This window comes from Bufo gargarizans, chromosome 2, assembly GCF_014858855.1.
Source record: "Bufo gargarizans isolate SCDJY-AF-19 chromosome 2, ASM1485885v1, whole genome shotgun sequence".
NCBI lineage: Eukaryota > Metazoa > Chordata > Amphibia > Anura > Bufonidae > Bufo > Bufo gargarizans.
Genome location: NC_058081.1, coordinates 557,552,357 through 557,567,611, shown reverse-complemented (window position 1 = coordinate 557,567,611; position 15,255 = coordinate 557,552,357). Strand labels below are relative to the sequence as shown.

General features: G+C 44.6%; 1 protein-coding gene across 6 annotated transcripts in view; it reads left to right on the top strand.

The window, feature by feature from the left end:
• The window catches only part of PPFIA3 (PTPRF interacting protein alpha 3), a 116,523-nt gene that overhangs the window by 76,412 nt on the left and 24,856 nt on the right, over window positions 1–15,255 (top strand). For 5 of the 6 annotated variants that reach the window (XM_044281616.1, XM_044281615.1, XM_044281619.1 and 2 more), the window contains 5 exons: window positions 873–1,093; window positions 1,169–1,391; window positions 2,921–3,078; window positions 7,044–7,201; window positions 11,521–11,614. In XM_044281616.1, the coding sequence (XP_044137551.1) occupies window positions 873–1,093; window positions 1,169–1,391; window positions 2,921–3,078; window positions 7,044–7,201; window positions 11,521–11,614 (854 nt within the window). The remainder of the gene's footprint in view (window positions 1–872; window positions 1,094–1,168; window positions 1,392–2,920; window positions 3,079–7,043; window positions 7,202–11,520; window positions 11,615–15,255) is intronic. The other variant, XM_044281617.1, reaches the window with a different exon arrangement.

The window sequence follows — 15,255 nt, the reverse complement described above, 5'->3', positions numbered from 1 at the left end:
GCATATCTGACCTTTTAGAGAAAAAAAACTGCAGCAAATGTTACAAAATAACAAAAAAATATATACTTCTCCAACCCCATTTAGCATCTTAATTTAGTGTGCACATTAAGGGTATGCCGATGTGACCGTAGCCTTAAAGGAGTTCTCCGGGAATACCGAGTTCTGCAGTCTGCCCCGTAAATAGAAGATTCATACTTACCTTCTCCCCGCCGTTCAGATCCTCCACGTTGCCTCCGCTTTTTCCATTTTTCCGATCCCTGGCTTGTTTTCTTCTGGCACTGCATGGGCATGGTCACATGCTCTGCTGCAGCCAGAGGGTGATATGGCCGCAAGTAACACATCACCTCTGAAGCCAGTCATTGGCTGCAGCAGAGCATGTGATCATGCCCATATAGTACCGGAAGAAAACAAGACGTGGAGGACCGTAGCGACAGGGAGCAGGTAAGTATTGTTTTTCTATTAATGGATGCAGGCTGCGGGCACTTGGTAAGAACTCGGTTTTCCCGGAGAATGCCTTTACTGTCGAACAGCTGACAACCCCATGTGAATTTTCCATGTGTGCAAAATCTAGTAATATCTCCACTCCACTCAAAATAAAGGCTCGGATAGGATGCAGTTTCTGGCTCAGAATGCTTCGGAGATTGCTCTAGGTACTGGAAAGCTAGCCCCGCAGGATAACAAATGGCTTCCTCTTCCTTTGCTCTTATTATTTAGAGGTGTGATTTGCTGCTCCTGTCATTCGTCTTCCCAAGCAATTATTTCTTCCAGTAAAAATGACATCCCAGTTGTTAGAATTCGAGCCCCGCCAAGATCAGGCAGTTTCTCATAACGGAAGTACCTTTGATTCTTAACCATTAACCCTTTTCTTGCAGATTCGAACACTGGACGAACAGGACTGGGAGCGGGCACAGCAAGCCAATGTACTGGCCAATGTGGCACAAGCATTTGAAAGTGACATGGACTGCTCAGATGAAGACGATAGGGAAACCATCTTTAGCTCCGCGGACTTGCTGTCTCCTAGCGGCCAGACGGATGTGCAAACACTGGCTATCATGTTACAGGAGCAGCTAGAAGCGATCAACAAAGAGATCAAGTAAGCAGTGCCCTGCTGCTAATGTTTTACTGAGTCCCTCAATGCGGTCCTGCTGACACTGCTTACTCTTGGTAGGTTAATACAGGAGGAGAAGGAGACCACCGAGCTACGAGCTGAGGAGATAGAGAGCCGAGTCACTAGTGGTACTCTTGATGGATCCCTTGGACGTTATCGCTCAGCCAGTTCCATCCCAACATCAGTAACCACTTCTACACTGGCCAGTCCTTCCCCGCCCAGTAGTGGGCACTCCACCCCACGCATCACCCCTCACAGCCCGGCCAGAGAGGGAGAGAAATTTGTAAGTAATTGTACTTCCCTTTCTGACTTGTTGAAGCCAGATGATGTATTTACAGTACAGATCTTATGTCATTGACAGCTTAGTAGGTCACTGTTCCCATCTAGTAGCCTGTATGTGCTGTTGACTTTACATCTTCCTATTTGTATGGTGCCATTTTGAGCCTTACAACACATGGCTGCCAGTTTTGGGCACCACATTGTGAAAAATATAGACACAGAAGATTTGGAGAGCATCCTATGTGTGTGGTGGAATTGCATTGTAATATGGACCCATAAACTTTGCTCTATGCATTGACACCTAAAGGCTACGTACTCCTTCAGGGGCAATTTTCTTTTATTATTGCATTTTTACTAATTTTGTGCTAAAACATTTTTTTTCATTGGTCTTTATTAAAAATATTGAGCCGTTCTGTCACAAAGGGTTAACTGTTTGTCTAGCTGTGTGACTGGTACTTTCACTTTGTGCCTGTCATCTGACAAACCTTATCTATATATTTCTAAAAGGTCATAAACTCTTATTTAAGCCACATTGTTATCAGTAAGATAAGAATTGTGCTATGATGAGTGTTTAAGAGATCAGAGATAAGAAGCCATCAGCTGAGCTGCTTGAGGGAACAGAGTGAAAATTAAGAGCCTGCTACTGGAGAAACTCAAGGCTGCACAGAGACAGGGGTTCAACATTTTTCATAAAGAACAATTGAAAAAAATATTTTAGCTCAAAATGAGAAGCCCCCAAAGGTGTACATAACCTTTAAGCTGGCCATACACATTAGATCTATGTCGATCGAACCCTCCAACCATGTAATGTGTATGGGACCTCCTGTCGCTCCCCGAACATTGGATGCTTTCAACTGCCTGATCCTTTTATTCTCAGGACATAAATTACTGCAAGAGATGTCTGGCAGTGGACTCCCCCCTCCTCCCTACTACATATTCATATTCGGCCAAGTTGAGCATGTATATGTATAGGAGCATAAGGAGAGATATCTGTCAGCTGAACGTTTGGAGAAAGTTCTGTGACTAAAAACGAGTTCTTATCATGTGAATAGGGTTATCTTGGCAGTAAACACATGGATTTCAGCAAGCCCCATGCAGATGAAAGGGACAGTTGTATAAATTTGTGAATTGCCCATATTCATCCAGATGCTTTTATTTCTTCTTGTTAATAGGTTACTTGAAATTATTAGCAGTATTCTATGTAGCAGACAAAGACTATTCACTAAACTTAATGGACATCAGTATGTAACCTCAGGATATATGAGTAGAGGCTTCTACCATATAGTTCTTTTAGCTTGCCTCTACAGCACAGGACACAGTGCACATAGTGAACATCATGTGAATATAAGCTATATGCAGTATGTTTGTGGCCACCTAGAGTTCATACTTGGAACGCCAACTTTAGTTTCTTCTCGGAAAGCTTTCACATGCACCACTGTTGTATAGCCTTGATAATCTGCCTGTAATTGTTCTATGGAGCTGTATTCTGCAAAATGCCTGTTTTTATTAATTTTTTACATTTTAACTCCTTAGAATCATGTCCCTAAAGAAGACAGCAGAGATGAAAAGTCATTAATGCAATGTGAGACAACCCCTCCCTTGACCCCTCGCGCTGTACGACTGGAAAGAATGACCCAGGCACTTGCTCTACAATCCAGCTCCTTGGAGGATGGAAGAGAATCCAGAGCAAGGTAGAAATTTACATAGATATGATCAAATGATTTAAAGAGGTTGTCCAAGATTAATAAAGACCTCTCAGAGTGGCGACCCATGGTAGTAATCATACCTACCTGGTTGGCACTGCTGGATTCGGTCTCATTTGCTCCTTGGCCAGCTCTTCCTCTCCATGCAGAGCTGAAATTAACATCCGTTGACAGGGGGACACGTAACCGCTGCAACCAATCACAGGCTGCAGTGGTGACCTGCTACCCTTGCGTCAGGGGAGCAGGTCACTGCTGCGGCCTGTGATTGGCTGCAGCGGTCATGTGTGCCCTATCGACAGGTGTTTTTTTCCAGGGCTGCCGCTCGAGGACATTAGACACTGAACCCAGCAGCGGGGACCAGGTAAGTATGATCTCCAATGCAGATTGGCCAATCTGGGAGGTCTGCATTAATCTTGGTAAACCCCCTTTAATACTTGGGGTCCTTTCTACATATAGTACATGGTGGAGTAGCGCTCAATACATTTAAACGGGTTGTCCAGGTAATAAAATAATAATAATCAGAATTGCTTAAAAAAAATGTATACTGACCTCACAGATCCCCCACTGCTTTCACTTTCTTCCTGGGGTTCTACTTCTTGGTTCTTCTTGACATACTCAGCTAATCACTGGCTCAGGCGGGTCATTGCATTATCACAGTATGACTTCAAAAAAATATAATTTACATTTAATTTACTATGTCTTGGTATGACGGGAAAATAATTCTTTTGTGGGGTAGAATAAAAATAAATAAATACATTTGGCCAAGGTGTTTGGGGCTTTGACATCACGGCATTCACCATGCGCTAAAAATGACAACGTCCTTATTCTGCGGCTCAATGTGATTGCGGCGATACCAAACTGGTATAGTTTTTATTTTAATTACTTTAAAAAATAAAAATTTGCTTTTGTATCGCCATATTCACTTTTTTATATTTCGGTCTACAAAGCTATATGAGGGCTTTTTTGTGTGTAATCAACTGTAGTTTTTATTTGTACCATTTTTGTGGTATGTATGATTTTTTTATCACTGATATTCAATTTTTTTTGGGGGGGGGGGACAAGATGACAAAAAAAATGGGAATCGCATGTTTTTCATCCTTTTCCCGTTACAGCATTCACCGGAAACTTGTTAAAATATTTCAATAGTTTTGACATTTTTGGACGCTTCAATAACTAATGTTTATTTTTTTTATTGTTTATATATTTTTATATTTAAAATTGAGAAAGGGGAGTTGTTTTAATATTTTGGTGGTTTGTTTTATTAATTTTTTTACTTTTTTTACTTTTTATTTAATAACTACTTAATTACAATCTTTTGATCCCTTGTCCTATTCACCCTAATAGAGATCTATTAGGGTGAATAGGATTCTGTCCCTGCTGAGCTATGCCTCGTGCATAGTCTAGCAGGATGCTTACCATGGCAGGCCTGAAAGGTGTCAGGAGCGTCCAGGCTGCCATTGTAATCGATCAGAGCTCTGCGATTTTACTGCGGGGGCTTAGATCGGAAGGCAGAGGGAGCCGCATCCCTATGCCTAACTCCCTAGATGCCACAATCAGCGTTGAATATAGCATCTGAAGGGTTAAATGGCGGAGTTGGGCCTGATCGCTGTTCCCCGTCATTGCGGCCGGGTGCCTGCTGTATTATACAGCCGATACCCGTCGCGTATGAAATGTGCTTACCACAGCAGTCTGCTCTATTCAAATGCAGGCGCATAATGCCGTACATATACGGCATTATGCGTTATGGGGTACGTCATTTTTCTACCCTGCTGATAAGCAATGGCCTCCTGGAACATGGCGTATTCCCAGCAGCAGTCGCAGACCAGTATTTACTCTGTGGGAAAGATGGACTGGTCCAGAATATTGAAATGGCGTACAAAGCTATACTGGTGCAATCTATATAAGTGGTCTCCAAGTTGTGGCTCTCTAGCTGTTACAGAACTACAACTCCCAGCATGTCTGTCACCTTGGAACTCTCAGGGTGTGCAGGGAGCATCTGGAGACTACTAATCTGTTAAATGCTAAATCAGTGATATACAACGCATCAACGTATATATACCATATATAATTCCTATTGTTAAAGGCTTGCCTTGTGTATCTCATTGAAATTGCTATCTGGGTTTCTGAACTTTTTGAATGGCAAATCTGCCTAGACACGCAGCAATGACATCTCCTTAATATATTACGCATAATCCTGGATAACCAGATGGATCTGTAGGTCAGGGGGGCAGGTAATTTGGGTAACCACCCCATTGGATGATATAATGGCAGCCACCCAGCTTTCTTGCAGTAGAGTAAACTAAGTAACAGCTGGATATAATTTTTACCGTCATGCCCGATGCAGCCACTGGCAGTAGTTTTCCCATTTAGCCTTCAATTTGTATGATTGTGAAAGGGCTAAAAGGTGCACTCATGGTTCAGCGGAGAGATAAAATGGGCTTATTGAGTGGGGAGGCCTGAAGCCAGTGTACCACCCTCTGCTCATATCCATCACCCTTGCATGTATTGCAGGGACTTATCAAGCAGAAGTAAAGCTGTTTGTACAATTTGTGTCATTTATGTCATTTTCATGGTTACTTGGTCACGGAGCTGCTTTTAGAGCACAGGCTGTGTTTTCCTTCAGGAAACCTCTTAAAGGGAACCTGTCCCCGGGATTTTGTGTATAGAGCTGAGGACATGGGTTGCTAGATCGCCGCTAGCACATCTGCAATACCCAGTCCCCATAGCTCTATGTGCTTTTATTGTGTAAAAAAAAACCGATTTGATACATATGCAAATGAACATAAGAGTCATATCTTACTTGTGTGACCAGAGAAGAGTCATATTTTCAAGCTGTGACTCATCTCAGTTTAATTTTCATATGTATCAAATCGTTTTTTTTTTTACACAATAAAAGCACACAGAGCTATGGGGACTGGATATTGCAGATGTGCTAGCGGCCATCTAGCAACCCATGTCCTCAGCTCTATACACAAAATCCCGGGGACAGGTTCCCTTTAAAGTTAAAGTTCTTAACCTTCTTCCACAAGGCAGACAGATTAAGGATCCTATCTCTGCCTGAGGAGGTGGTGATGGTGAGTACAATAAAGGAATTAAAGAGGGGCCTGGCTGTATTTCTGGAGTGTAATAATATTACAGGCTATAGCTACTAGAGAGGGGCCTGGATGTATTTCTGGAGTATAATAATATTACAGGCTATAGCTACTAGAGAGGGGTCGTTCATCCAGGGAGTTATTCTGATTGCCTGATTGGAGTCGGGAAGGAATTTTTTATTCCCCTAAAGTGGGGAAAATTGGCTTCTACCTCACAGTTTTTTTTTGCCTTCCTCTGGATCAACTTGCAGGATAACAGGCCGAACTGGATGGACAAATGTATTTTTTTGGCCTTATGTACTAAGTTACTATGTTACATTCGCAATGTAATTCCTCCTTCATTCTCCTCACTCTGAAATGCTCTCTGAAAATTAGGCACAGTCTCGTCAAATCGGGGCAGCTATCCCTTTTTTCTATGCCTGTCCTTTGCACCCCAACCTTCAGAGCAGGCATGTTCACCCGTAGTTGTGGTAGAGAAGTTGGAAATGCTCATGAAAATAACAGCAACATAATGCTACTTTGTGGAAATCATACTGTAAGACATATAATGGAAAGAGGAGGAAGCCTTTACAATGTACAATTAGACAACATAAGAGGAGATATATCAAAACTAGTGTAAATGAAACCTGACTTAGTTGCCCATAGAAGCCAATCAGATTCCACCTTTCATTTTCCAAAAGAGCCCTGAAAAATGTAAAGTGGAATCTGATTAGATGCTATGGACCCAAAGAGTAATAATGAGGATGAAGGAAAAACAAAGACTGAAAGTTACTAGGAAAGGAAAAGGAATGATCGCCCTACATAGGTTTTCCTGTAAACTGATGTGAAGGTCAGTCATGCATCTTTTTCTTCTTCCCCCAGCCTGGGCGCGGATGGCCTTGGAGGCACCAATAGCACCAGCCAGGACTCTCTGCATAAAGCTGCTAAAAAGAAAAGCATCAAGTCCTCAATAGGGCGTTTGTTTGGCAAGAAGGAGAAGGGCCGTATGGGACAGATGGGCCGAGAATCCTCATCTCTTGGTAAGAACATACATTTCTTGGTATCCCATCACTGACTTCATACGACGCTACACTGCAGTCATGAGATTAGTTTCGTGGTTCCTTTCATGGTGTCCTTTGAATTCTGATGTCAGGCAAAGGGTCTTGCAAATTAGTTCTTTTGAGCTAAGGAATCCTCTTAATCCATGACATTAGTCACTTACTCGTTTTCCCCAGAGGTCTATGCATTCGTTTATAACAAGTAGCCATGGGCATCTTGGTCAAGCAACTCCCTCCCCATGATATTTTCATATGACTAAAGCCAACCATCAACCTTCGTTGGCTGCCTCATGGTTGACCATTGTCTAGGCTGCATCCCTTACAACAAAGGTGGCCAAAGAGTAGATGGCCATCTGACAGTAGTTCATAGAGGTGGGGGCAGTAGATCTTGAGGTTAGGCCACCAGGCTGGCTTTAAAGAGGACCTGTCACCTCAAAATGAAATGCAAATTGAAAACACCATGTTTTAGAGCAGGAGAAGGAGAGCAGATTAATATATAGTTTTGTGGGAAAAGATGCAGTAAAACCTGTAATTTTTACATTTATATCTCTGCTTTTTTGAAGCCCAGTGCTACCAATCACTGACAGCCCCTCCCTCCCGTTACACCTAGAGGCTCTGTTCTCTCTGCAGTTGCCGCGCCCTCTCTACTCCGATTGACAGAGTCAGGTGTGAAGATGTTTTCACTGCCCAGCCCTGTCAATCAAAGTGCAGAGGGCACAACACTTGCAGAGAGAGCAGAGCCTCTAGGTGTAATGTCAACGCCCCCGTTGCTCCTAGAGGCTCATTTGCCTATATTAAGACATCATTTTTCTCAGCAATCCGGGCCCATATGAACATGGGACCAACACAGATGTCTTGAGCTGCCAAGCGCACATGCAACAGGTCAGCCAGTTTCACAGGTACAAACCTGCTGACAGATGCCCTTTAGAAAAGTATGGCTCATTGTTATTGACCAGCACCCATCATGTGAACATTTCTTTTGATGGCTGGCGAACGCTATGGCCAGCTGATTCCTGGTATACTCTTGGTGACCAAAAATACACCAAGTAATAGCTGTAAGTATATATGTGTACATAAGTGCAGTCATTTAGATGTTTTAGACTGGCAGGACCTGCTTTCGGTAATGCCGCTCCCCGGTCACTTGTCTGGGTACAGCTCGGCTGGAACGTCATAGGTTTTAGGCTTTGACAAGTTCCACCTGCCACTTCACCTGCTGTGCACATAGCTCTCCCCCTGGTGGCTACGGACGGCACAGCGTGACATGAGCTCCTACATTAATATGTTCTTTTCATTAGACATAGAAAGCCTGTGGGGTGATGTCCTATTTACTCTGTGCCCCTTATTTATCACCATGGTTTAACCAAATAATATGCCGACTACTAGAACACGAATGCTGTATGAGGCTTTAGATTGTATTTATAGCATTAGTCCAGATGGGCAACATTCAGTGTCATGCACAGTTGGAATGCCTTCGTGTGCAATTTCGATAGGATCCTAAAGCTACTGGCGCCAAAAAGTTGCATGTACAGTGTCAAGCAATGGTGTTACAGTGTAGAGGTCTTCAGTGGACTTAGCGACATTTAGGTCCAGCTCAATATTGCACATTCTCCCCATATTTGCATATGTTATATACAGATACTTAAAGAGGACCTTTCACCTAAAAAAAAAATGTAAACTAAGACCATAGCTTTACTTACATGCCCCCATGAAGAGTTGATCGTTTTTTCTTTTTTCAAACTGTGCCCCCGTTTGTCCGCTATGCCCCCCCGGAATAATTCCCGCCGTCTATGGTAATGAGCCAGCCTCAAATGGGCTGGCTTTAAAAGTTCTCCTCGGCGTGCCTTCTCTCTTCTCCCTGGCACGGAGCGCATCCAATCAGCGCGCTCCGCTCTTAGCCAGGGAGAAGACGCTCCAGTTCTCGCGAGACTTCAGAGAACTGGAGCGATTTCGTCTATCCGGCTAAGAGCGGAGCGCGCTGATTGGATGCGCTCCGTGCCAGGGAGACGAGAGAAGGCACGCCGAGGAGAACTTTTAAAGCCAGCCCATTTGAGGCTGGCTCATTACCGTAGACGGCGGGAATTATTCCGGGGGGGCATAGCGGACAAACGGGGGCACAGTTTGAAAAAAGAAAAAACGATCAACACTTCATGGGGGCATGTAAGTAAAGGTGAAAGGTCCTCTTTAAAGGGGTTACGTCATAAGTGATGTAAAAATTCGAATCATACATCATATAGTACCTGTACCTCACGTGGATCCAGAGAGCTCCCCATTCAATGCTCCAATTGTTCTGCTAGATTTATTTCAGGCCGGCAGCTCAGGGAGATTGTTCTTTCTCAAGGGGTGTGTCCTTTCTACTGCAGCTCTCGCCCTCTAACTGCCACAGCTATGGCTAGATTTAAAGGGGTTCTGCACTTTCATTTAACTGATGATCTATCCTCTGGATAGATCATCAGCTTCTGATCAGCGGGGGTCCAACACCCGGGACCCCCGCCGATCAGCTGTTTGAGAAGGCAGCGGCGCTCCAGCAGCTCAGCGGCCTTCTCACTGTTTACCGCCGGCCCAATGACGTCACGACTAGTATCAACTAGCGTGGGCGGGGCTAAGCTCTGTTCACTTGAATGGAGCTTAGCCGCGCCCACGCTAGTTGATACTAGTGGTGACGTCAGTGGGCTGGCAGTAAACAGTGAGAAGGCCGCGGAGCTGCTGGAGCGCCGCTGCCTTCTCAAACAGCTGATCGGCAGGGGTCCCGGGTGTCGGACCCCCGCCATTCAGAAGCTGATGATCCATCCAGAGGATAGATCATCAGTTAAATGAAAGTGCAGAACCCCTTTAAACTGAGTGTGTGCGACCACCTGAGTGATGTGGACAGAGAAATAAGGAAAAGAACAAACAGAAGGTGGCGCAATACAGACACATTTTTTGAATAGCTCACTGGCTATCCAGGTGCTGGATTGATAAATGGAGAATATTTTTCATGGCACAACCTCCTTAAACAATGGTCATACAACAGTAGCCCACTTTTACAAGGCCCATTACATTCAGTGGGGAGCAGCCCTGGATCCACAATGCATCCACTGAGCACAATGTGCATCTAGTATTCATGTACAATGCAATTCCCCTGCTGTTTGTTGTTTACGGTGCTATTCTTGTGAAGGTCACTAGGTGGCGCCCACATGCTTTTCAGAACTCTTTTGCTTTGGTAAACTAATTCCCTGACCATGCACGTATTCCAGTATGCCTGAAATCCGTAAAGTCCAACTCGGGCCTCCTGGTGTAGCGTAAAGTTTTTGTATTCATTGAGAATAACCCTGATCGTGCTAATGAGCATTATATGAAGCAAAATCTACTTTTTCTCTTATAGTGCTGCAGTTAAAATTTAGCTGAAATAAGACGTTATTAGTTCAGTATTGAATACTCGCATACTTGGCATGGACCACTGCTATGACTTGGGCAGCCTAAAACCTCCACTCCAAACTCTGCACCTGGAGGATCCTTAGTGATGTTTTCTGTGGAAATCAAGATGTATCTACCCATACATTTTCTTAAAGGGGTTGTCTCACTTCAGTAAGTGGCATTTGTCATGTAGAGAAAGTTAATACAAGGCACTAACTAATGTATTGTGATTGTCCATATTGCTGCCTTTGCTGTCTGGATATACACTGCTTGTTTCCATGGTTACAACCACCATGTAATCCACTCGTGGTGGTCGTGCTTGCACATTATAGAAAAAAGTGCCGACCTCTCTGGTGGACGGGACCATAGATGCTCACATAGGCTGGTGCTTTTTTCTATAGTGTGCAAGCACAGCCCGGGATAATGGATTGCAGGGCGGTCGTAACCATGGAAACGAGCAGTGTATAATGCGTTGGAAATATAAATCCAGCTAGCAAAGGAGGCAATATGGACAATCACAATATATTAGGAAGTGCCTTGTATTACTTTCTCTACATGATAAATTCCATTTGTTGAAGTGATACAACCCCTTTAAATTTCGTTTTGCCATCCATTGAAAAGTGGTTGTCCAGTTTCAGAAATTGGACAGTACTGTTTTGATGGTCCTAAGGCAGGCATCCTCAAACTGCGGCCCTCCAGCTGTTGTAAAACTACAACTCCCACAATGCCCTGCTGTAGGCTGATACCTGTAGGCTGCCCGGGCATGCTGGGAGTTGTAGTTTTGCAACAGCTGGAGGGCTGCAGTTTGAGGATGCCTGCCCTAAGGTGACAGATGGCTTCAGTGCAGTAGGGCTATCCCCCTTATGTAATAGCAGTATTTATGATCTCCATGTTTCTTCACGTTCCAGCTGGAACTCCATCTGAGGAGACCTCACCTGCCGATCCTATGGGCTTGTCCAAGCTGGCTGGACCTGTGGACAAAGACCGCAGAAACAAGAAGAAGTAAGTCATCTCTGATCCTACAATGATAATACATACATTGTGAGAATGTATACAAGGTAGTCATGACAGGAGTTGTCTCATGAAGACATCCCCTTCTAGATGACCTTTTGAGGGTACGTGTGTCAAACTCGAGGTCTGCCAGCCGAATCCACATTATATTATGTGGCTCACGCGAGGTCCAAACACCAAAGAAATCAGGACGTGCTGTAGCTGCTGCAAGACGCCCCCCTCACACACTGAAGAACGAACCATCTAGTGAGGACTCACCTGTGAGGTGCAACTCTCACCAGGCTTCTGTAGACGCACGCTCTGTAATTGGCTCGGTCTCTCAGTAACTACAAAGAGGCGCAGACAAGCTTTAGGTCGGGCTGCCACCGCTTTCGGTTTCTCACGAGAGTCGCACCTCACAGGGGAGTCCTCTCTAGATGGTGTGTACTCTAGTGTGTGAGGGAAGCGACTTGCAGAGACCATGTCAAGAGAGTGAGCTTCAGGGAGGGCTCATGACTAAGGCCTCTTTCACACGAGCGAGTTTTCCGCGCGGGTGCAATGCGTGACGTGAAGGCATTGCACCCGCACTGATTCCGGACCCATTCATTTCTATGGGGCTGTGCACATAAGCAGTGATTTTCACACATCACTTGTGCGTTGCGTGAAAATCGCAGCATGTTCTATATTCAGCTTTTTTCATGCAACGCAGGCCCCATAGAAGTGAATGGGGCTGCGTGAAAATCGCATGCATCCGCAAGCAAGTGCGGATGCGGTGCGATTTTCACGCACGGTTGCTAGGAGACTATCGGGATGGGGACCCGATCATTATTATTTTCCCTTATAACATGGTTATAAGGAAAAAGAATAGCATTCTTAATACAGAATGCTTAGTACAATAGGGCTGGAGGGGTTAAGGTTAAAAAAAATATATAATAATTTAACTCGCCTTAGGCTACTTTCACACTAGCGTTCGGGTTTCCGTTCGTGAGCTCCGTTTGAAGGAGCTCACGAGCGGACCCGAACGCAGCCGTCCAGCCCTGATGCAGTCTGAATGGAGGCGGATCCGCTCAGACTGCATCAGTCTGGCGGCGTTCAGCCTCCGCTCCGCTCGCCTCCGCACGGACAGGCGGACAGCTGAACGCTGCTTGCAGCGTTCGGGTGTCCGCCTGGCCGTTCGGAGGCGTGCGGATCCGTGCGGATCCGTCCAGACTTTCAATGTAAGTCAATGGGGACGGATCCGTTTGAAGATGCCACAATGTGGCTCAATCTTCAAGCGGATCCGTCCCCCATTGACTTTACATTGAAAGTCTGGACGGATCCGTCCCAGGCTATTTTCACACTTAGCTTTTTTTTGCTAATATAATGCAGACGGATCCGTTCTGAACGGAGCCTCCGTCTGCATTATTATGAGCGGATCCGTTCAGAACTGATCCGCCCGAACGCTAGTGTGAAAGTAGCCTTAATCCACTTGTTTGCGCAGTCGGCATCTCTTCTGTCTTCTTCTTTGAGGAATAGGACCTTTGATGACGTCACTGCGCTCATCACATGGTCCGTCACATGATCCATCTCCATGGTAAAATATCATGTGATGGACCATGTGATGAGCGCAGTGACATCATCAAAGGTCCTATTCATCAAAGAAGAAGAAAGAAGAGAAGCCGGGCTGCGCGATCAAGTGGATTTAACCCCTCCAGCCCTATTGTACTATGCATTCTGTATTCAGAATGCTATTATTTTCCCTTATAACCATGTTATAAGGGGAAATAATACAATCTACACAACCTTGAACCCAAACCTGAACTTCTGTGAAGACGTTCGGGTCTGGGTACCACATTCAGTTTTTTATCACGTGCGTGCAAAACACATTGCACCCGCGCGATAAAAACTGAACAACGGAACGCAATCGCAGTTAAAACTGACTGCAATTGGCTACCTACTCGCGCGGGTTTGCCGCAACGCATCCGGACCTTATCCGGACACGCTCGTGTGAAAGAGGCTTAAAGGAATATAAAGTGAACCGCTGGCATAAGGGCTCTGCAAGGATGGGGCAGGTTCTGGTAGTAAAATTTACTGGGTAAACTGGAAGACAGCCAGTGCTTGGTACAGGGGGCGGCACAGCACAGGGTTAACTCCGAAGCTAAATGGTCCTCTGAAAGCAACCATAATGCTGATGTGGCCCTTGGTGAAAAATAGATTGACACTCATGGGGAGTCCCACATGTTAGCGTTCCCTTACAGGACAGAGAGCTCTCAGCTATGTGTACTCAAACCATCCTTGTATTATATCTGAATGTCTGCCATCTAATACTACAGGAGAACTGTCTGGCTGGCCCCTGGCAAGGTCTGCTGTTCAGAGGAGATGCCAGGGGTTGTCTCATCAGAGTAGTGATTAGATAAAAAAGGTAAATAAATAGCACCCATGAAATAACTATTCTGGTGCATCTTGCATTATACCATCCTCAGTTATTCCTTCTGGAAATGAATTCACAATAATAGAAGTGGTGTATGTTAGTCTGCACATAGAAGAACACGTACTGCACAAGGTTTCTAGTCAAGAGCTCCCTGCTACCAGCCCATGATCCGTGCCCATAGGTTGATTCGGGATGAGGTGTATATCGGGACCGTTTATTGTATATAACCCGTGCGGTTGAGTGTCGCTTCCGTTTCGGATCTCTCCCCCAGTGCAGTTTTCTCCTTTCTAACTAGGTCTCTGTTCTATTTGTGGCACAGACACATTTGATCAGAAATTCATGCACTGTGAACAGGTGTAACTTGCGTCAGTGAGTCACTGCTTGTCATCTACTGAAATATCATCTTGTTTATACCTGCGTTCACAAATGTGTGTGAGATGTTAAGCAGTTTATGTGCTGAATGGATCATCACGAGTGGTACCACGGCAATGTAAGCGTCAGGAAGCCTGTGGGTAGCTCAACGCGCACATCGTGCTGGTGGGGTCCTCCATGTCTGGCTTTCAAAAGCAACCCGTTAAGTGAAACCTCCATTTAATAGACTTTTAAGGAAATTCTGGACCAGGACAATTTTTGTTTTTGCATTTTCGTTTTATCTCTCTCCTTTCCAAGAGCCATAACTTTTTTACTTTTCTATTCACGTAGCCATATAAGGGCAAGACAGATGTTTTTTGTTTTTAATGGCATCATACTGTATCTAGTATTGAAAAAACTGTAAAAAAAAGGTTGTGGGTTGAAATTGAAAAACAATGCAATTCCACCATACATTTTGGGGTTTTCTGCTTACTGTGCACTAAAAATGAAACGGCAATCTACAGGTCAGCAAACTTGGGAAAATTGGGAGGGGATTATTTGAACTTTTAATTCTTTTGTTTAATATTATTTTTTTATATTTTAATCGCACCTACGGGATACATACAGTCATTTGATCGTCTATACCATAGTCTACAATAGGATACTTGTATTTACTGGATTCCTATTCTAGGGATTGGCCAGGTTCCTATATAGATGACCTACAGTATCCTCAGGATGATGTGTTCTCAGCTGATTGGCTGGGGCGCCGGGAGTCGAACCCCATCCGATCTCATAATCATGACCTATCCTTATTATAGGTCATCAATATAGGAAACTGACCAACCCCTTTAAGTTCTGCAGTATGCAGAGCTTAAAGGGGTATTCTGAATAT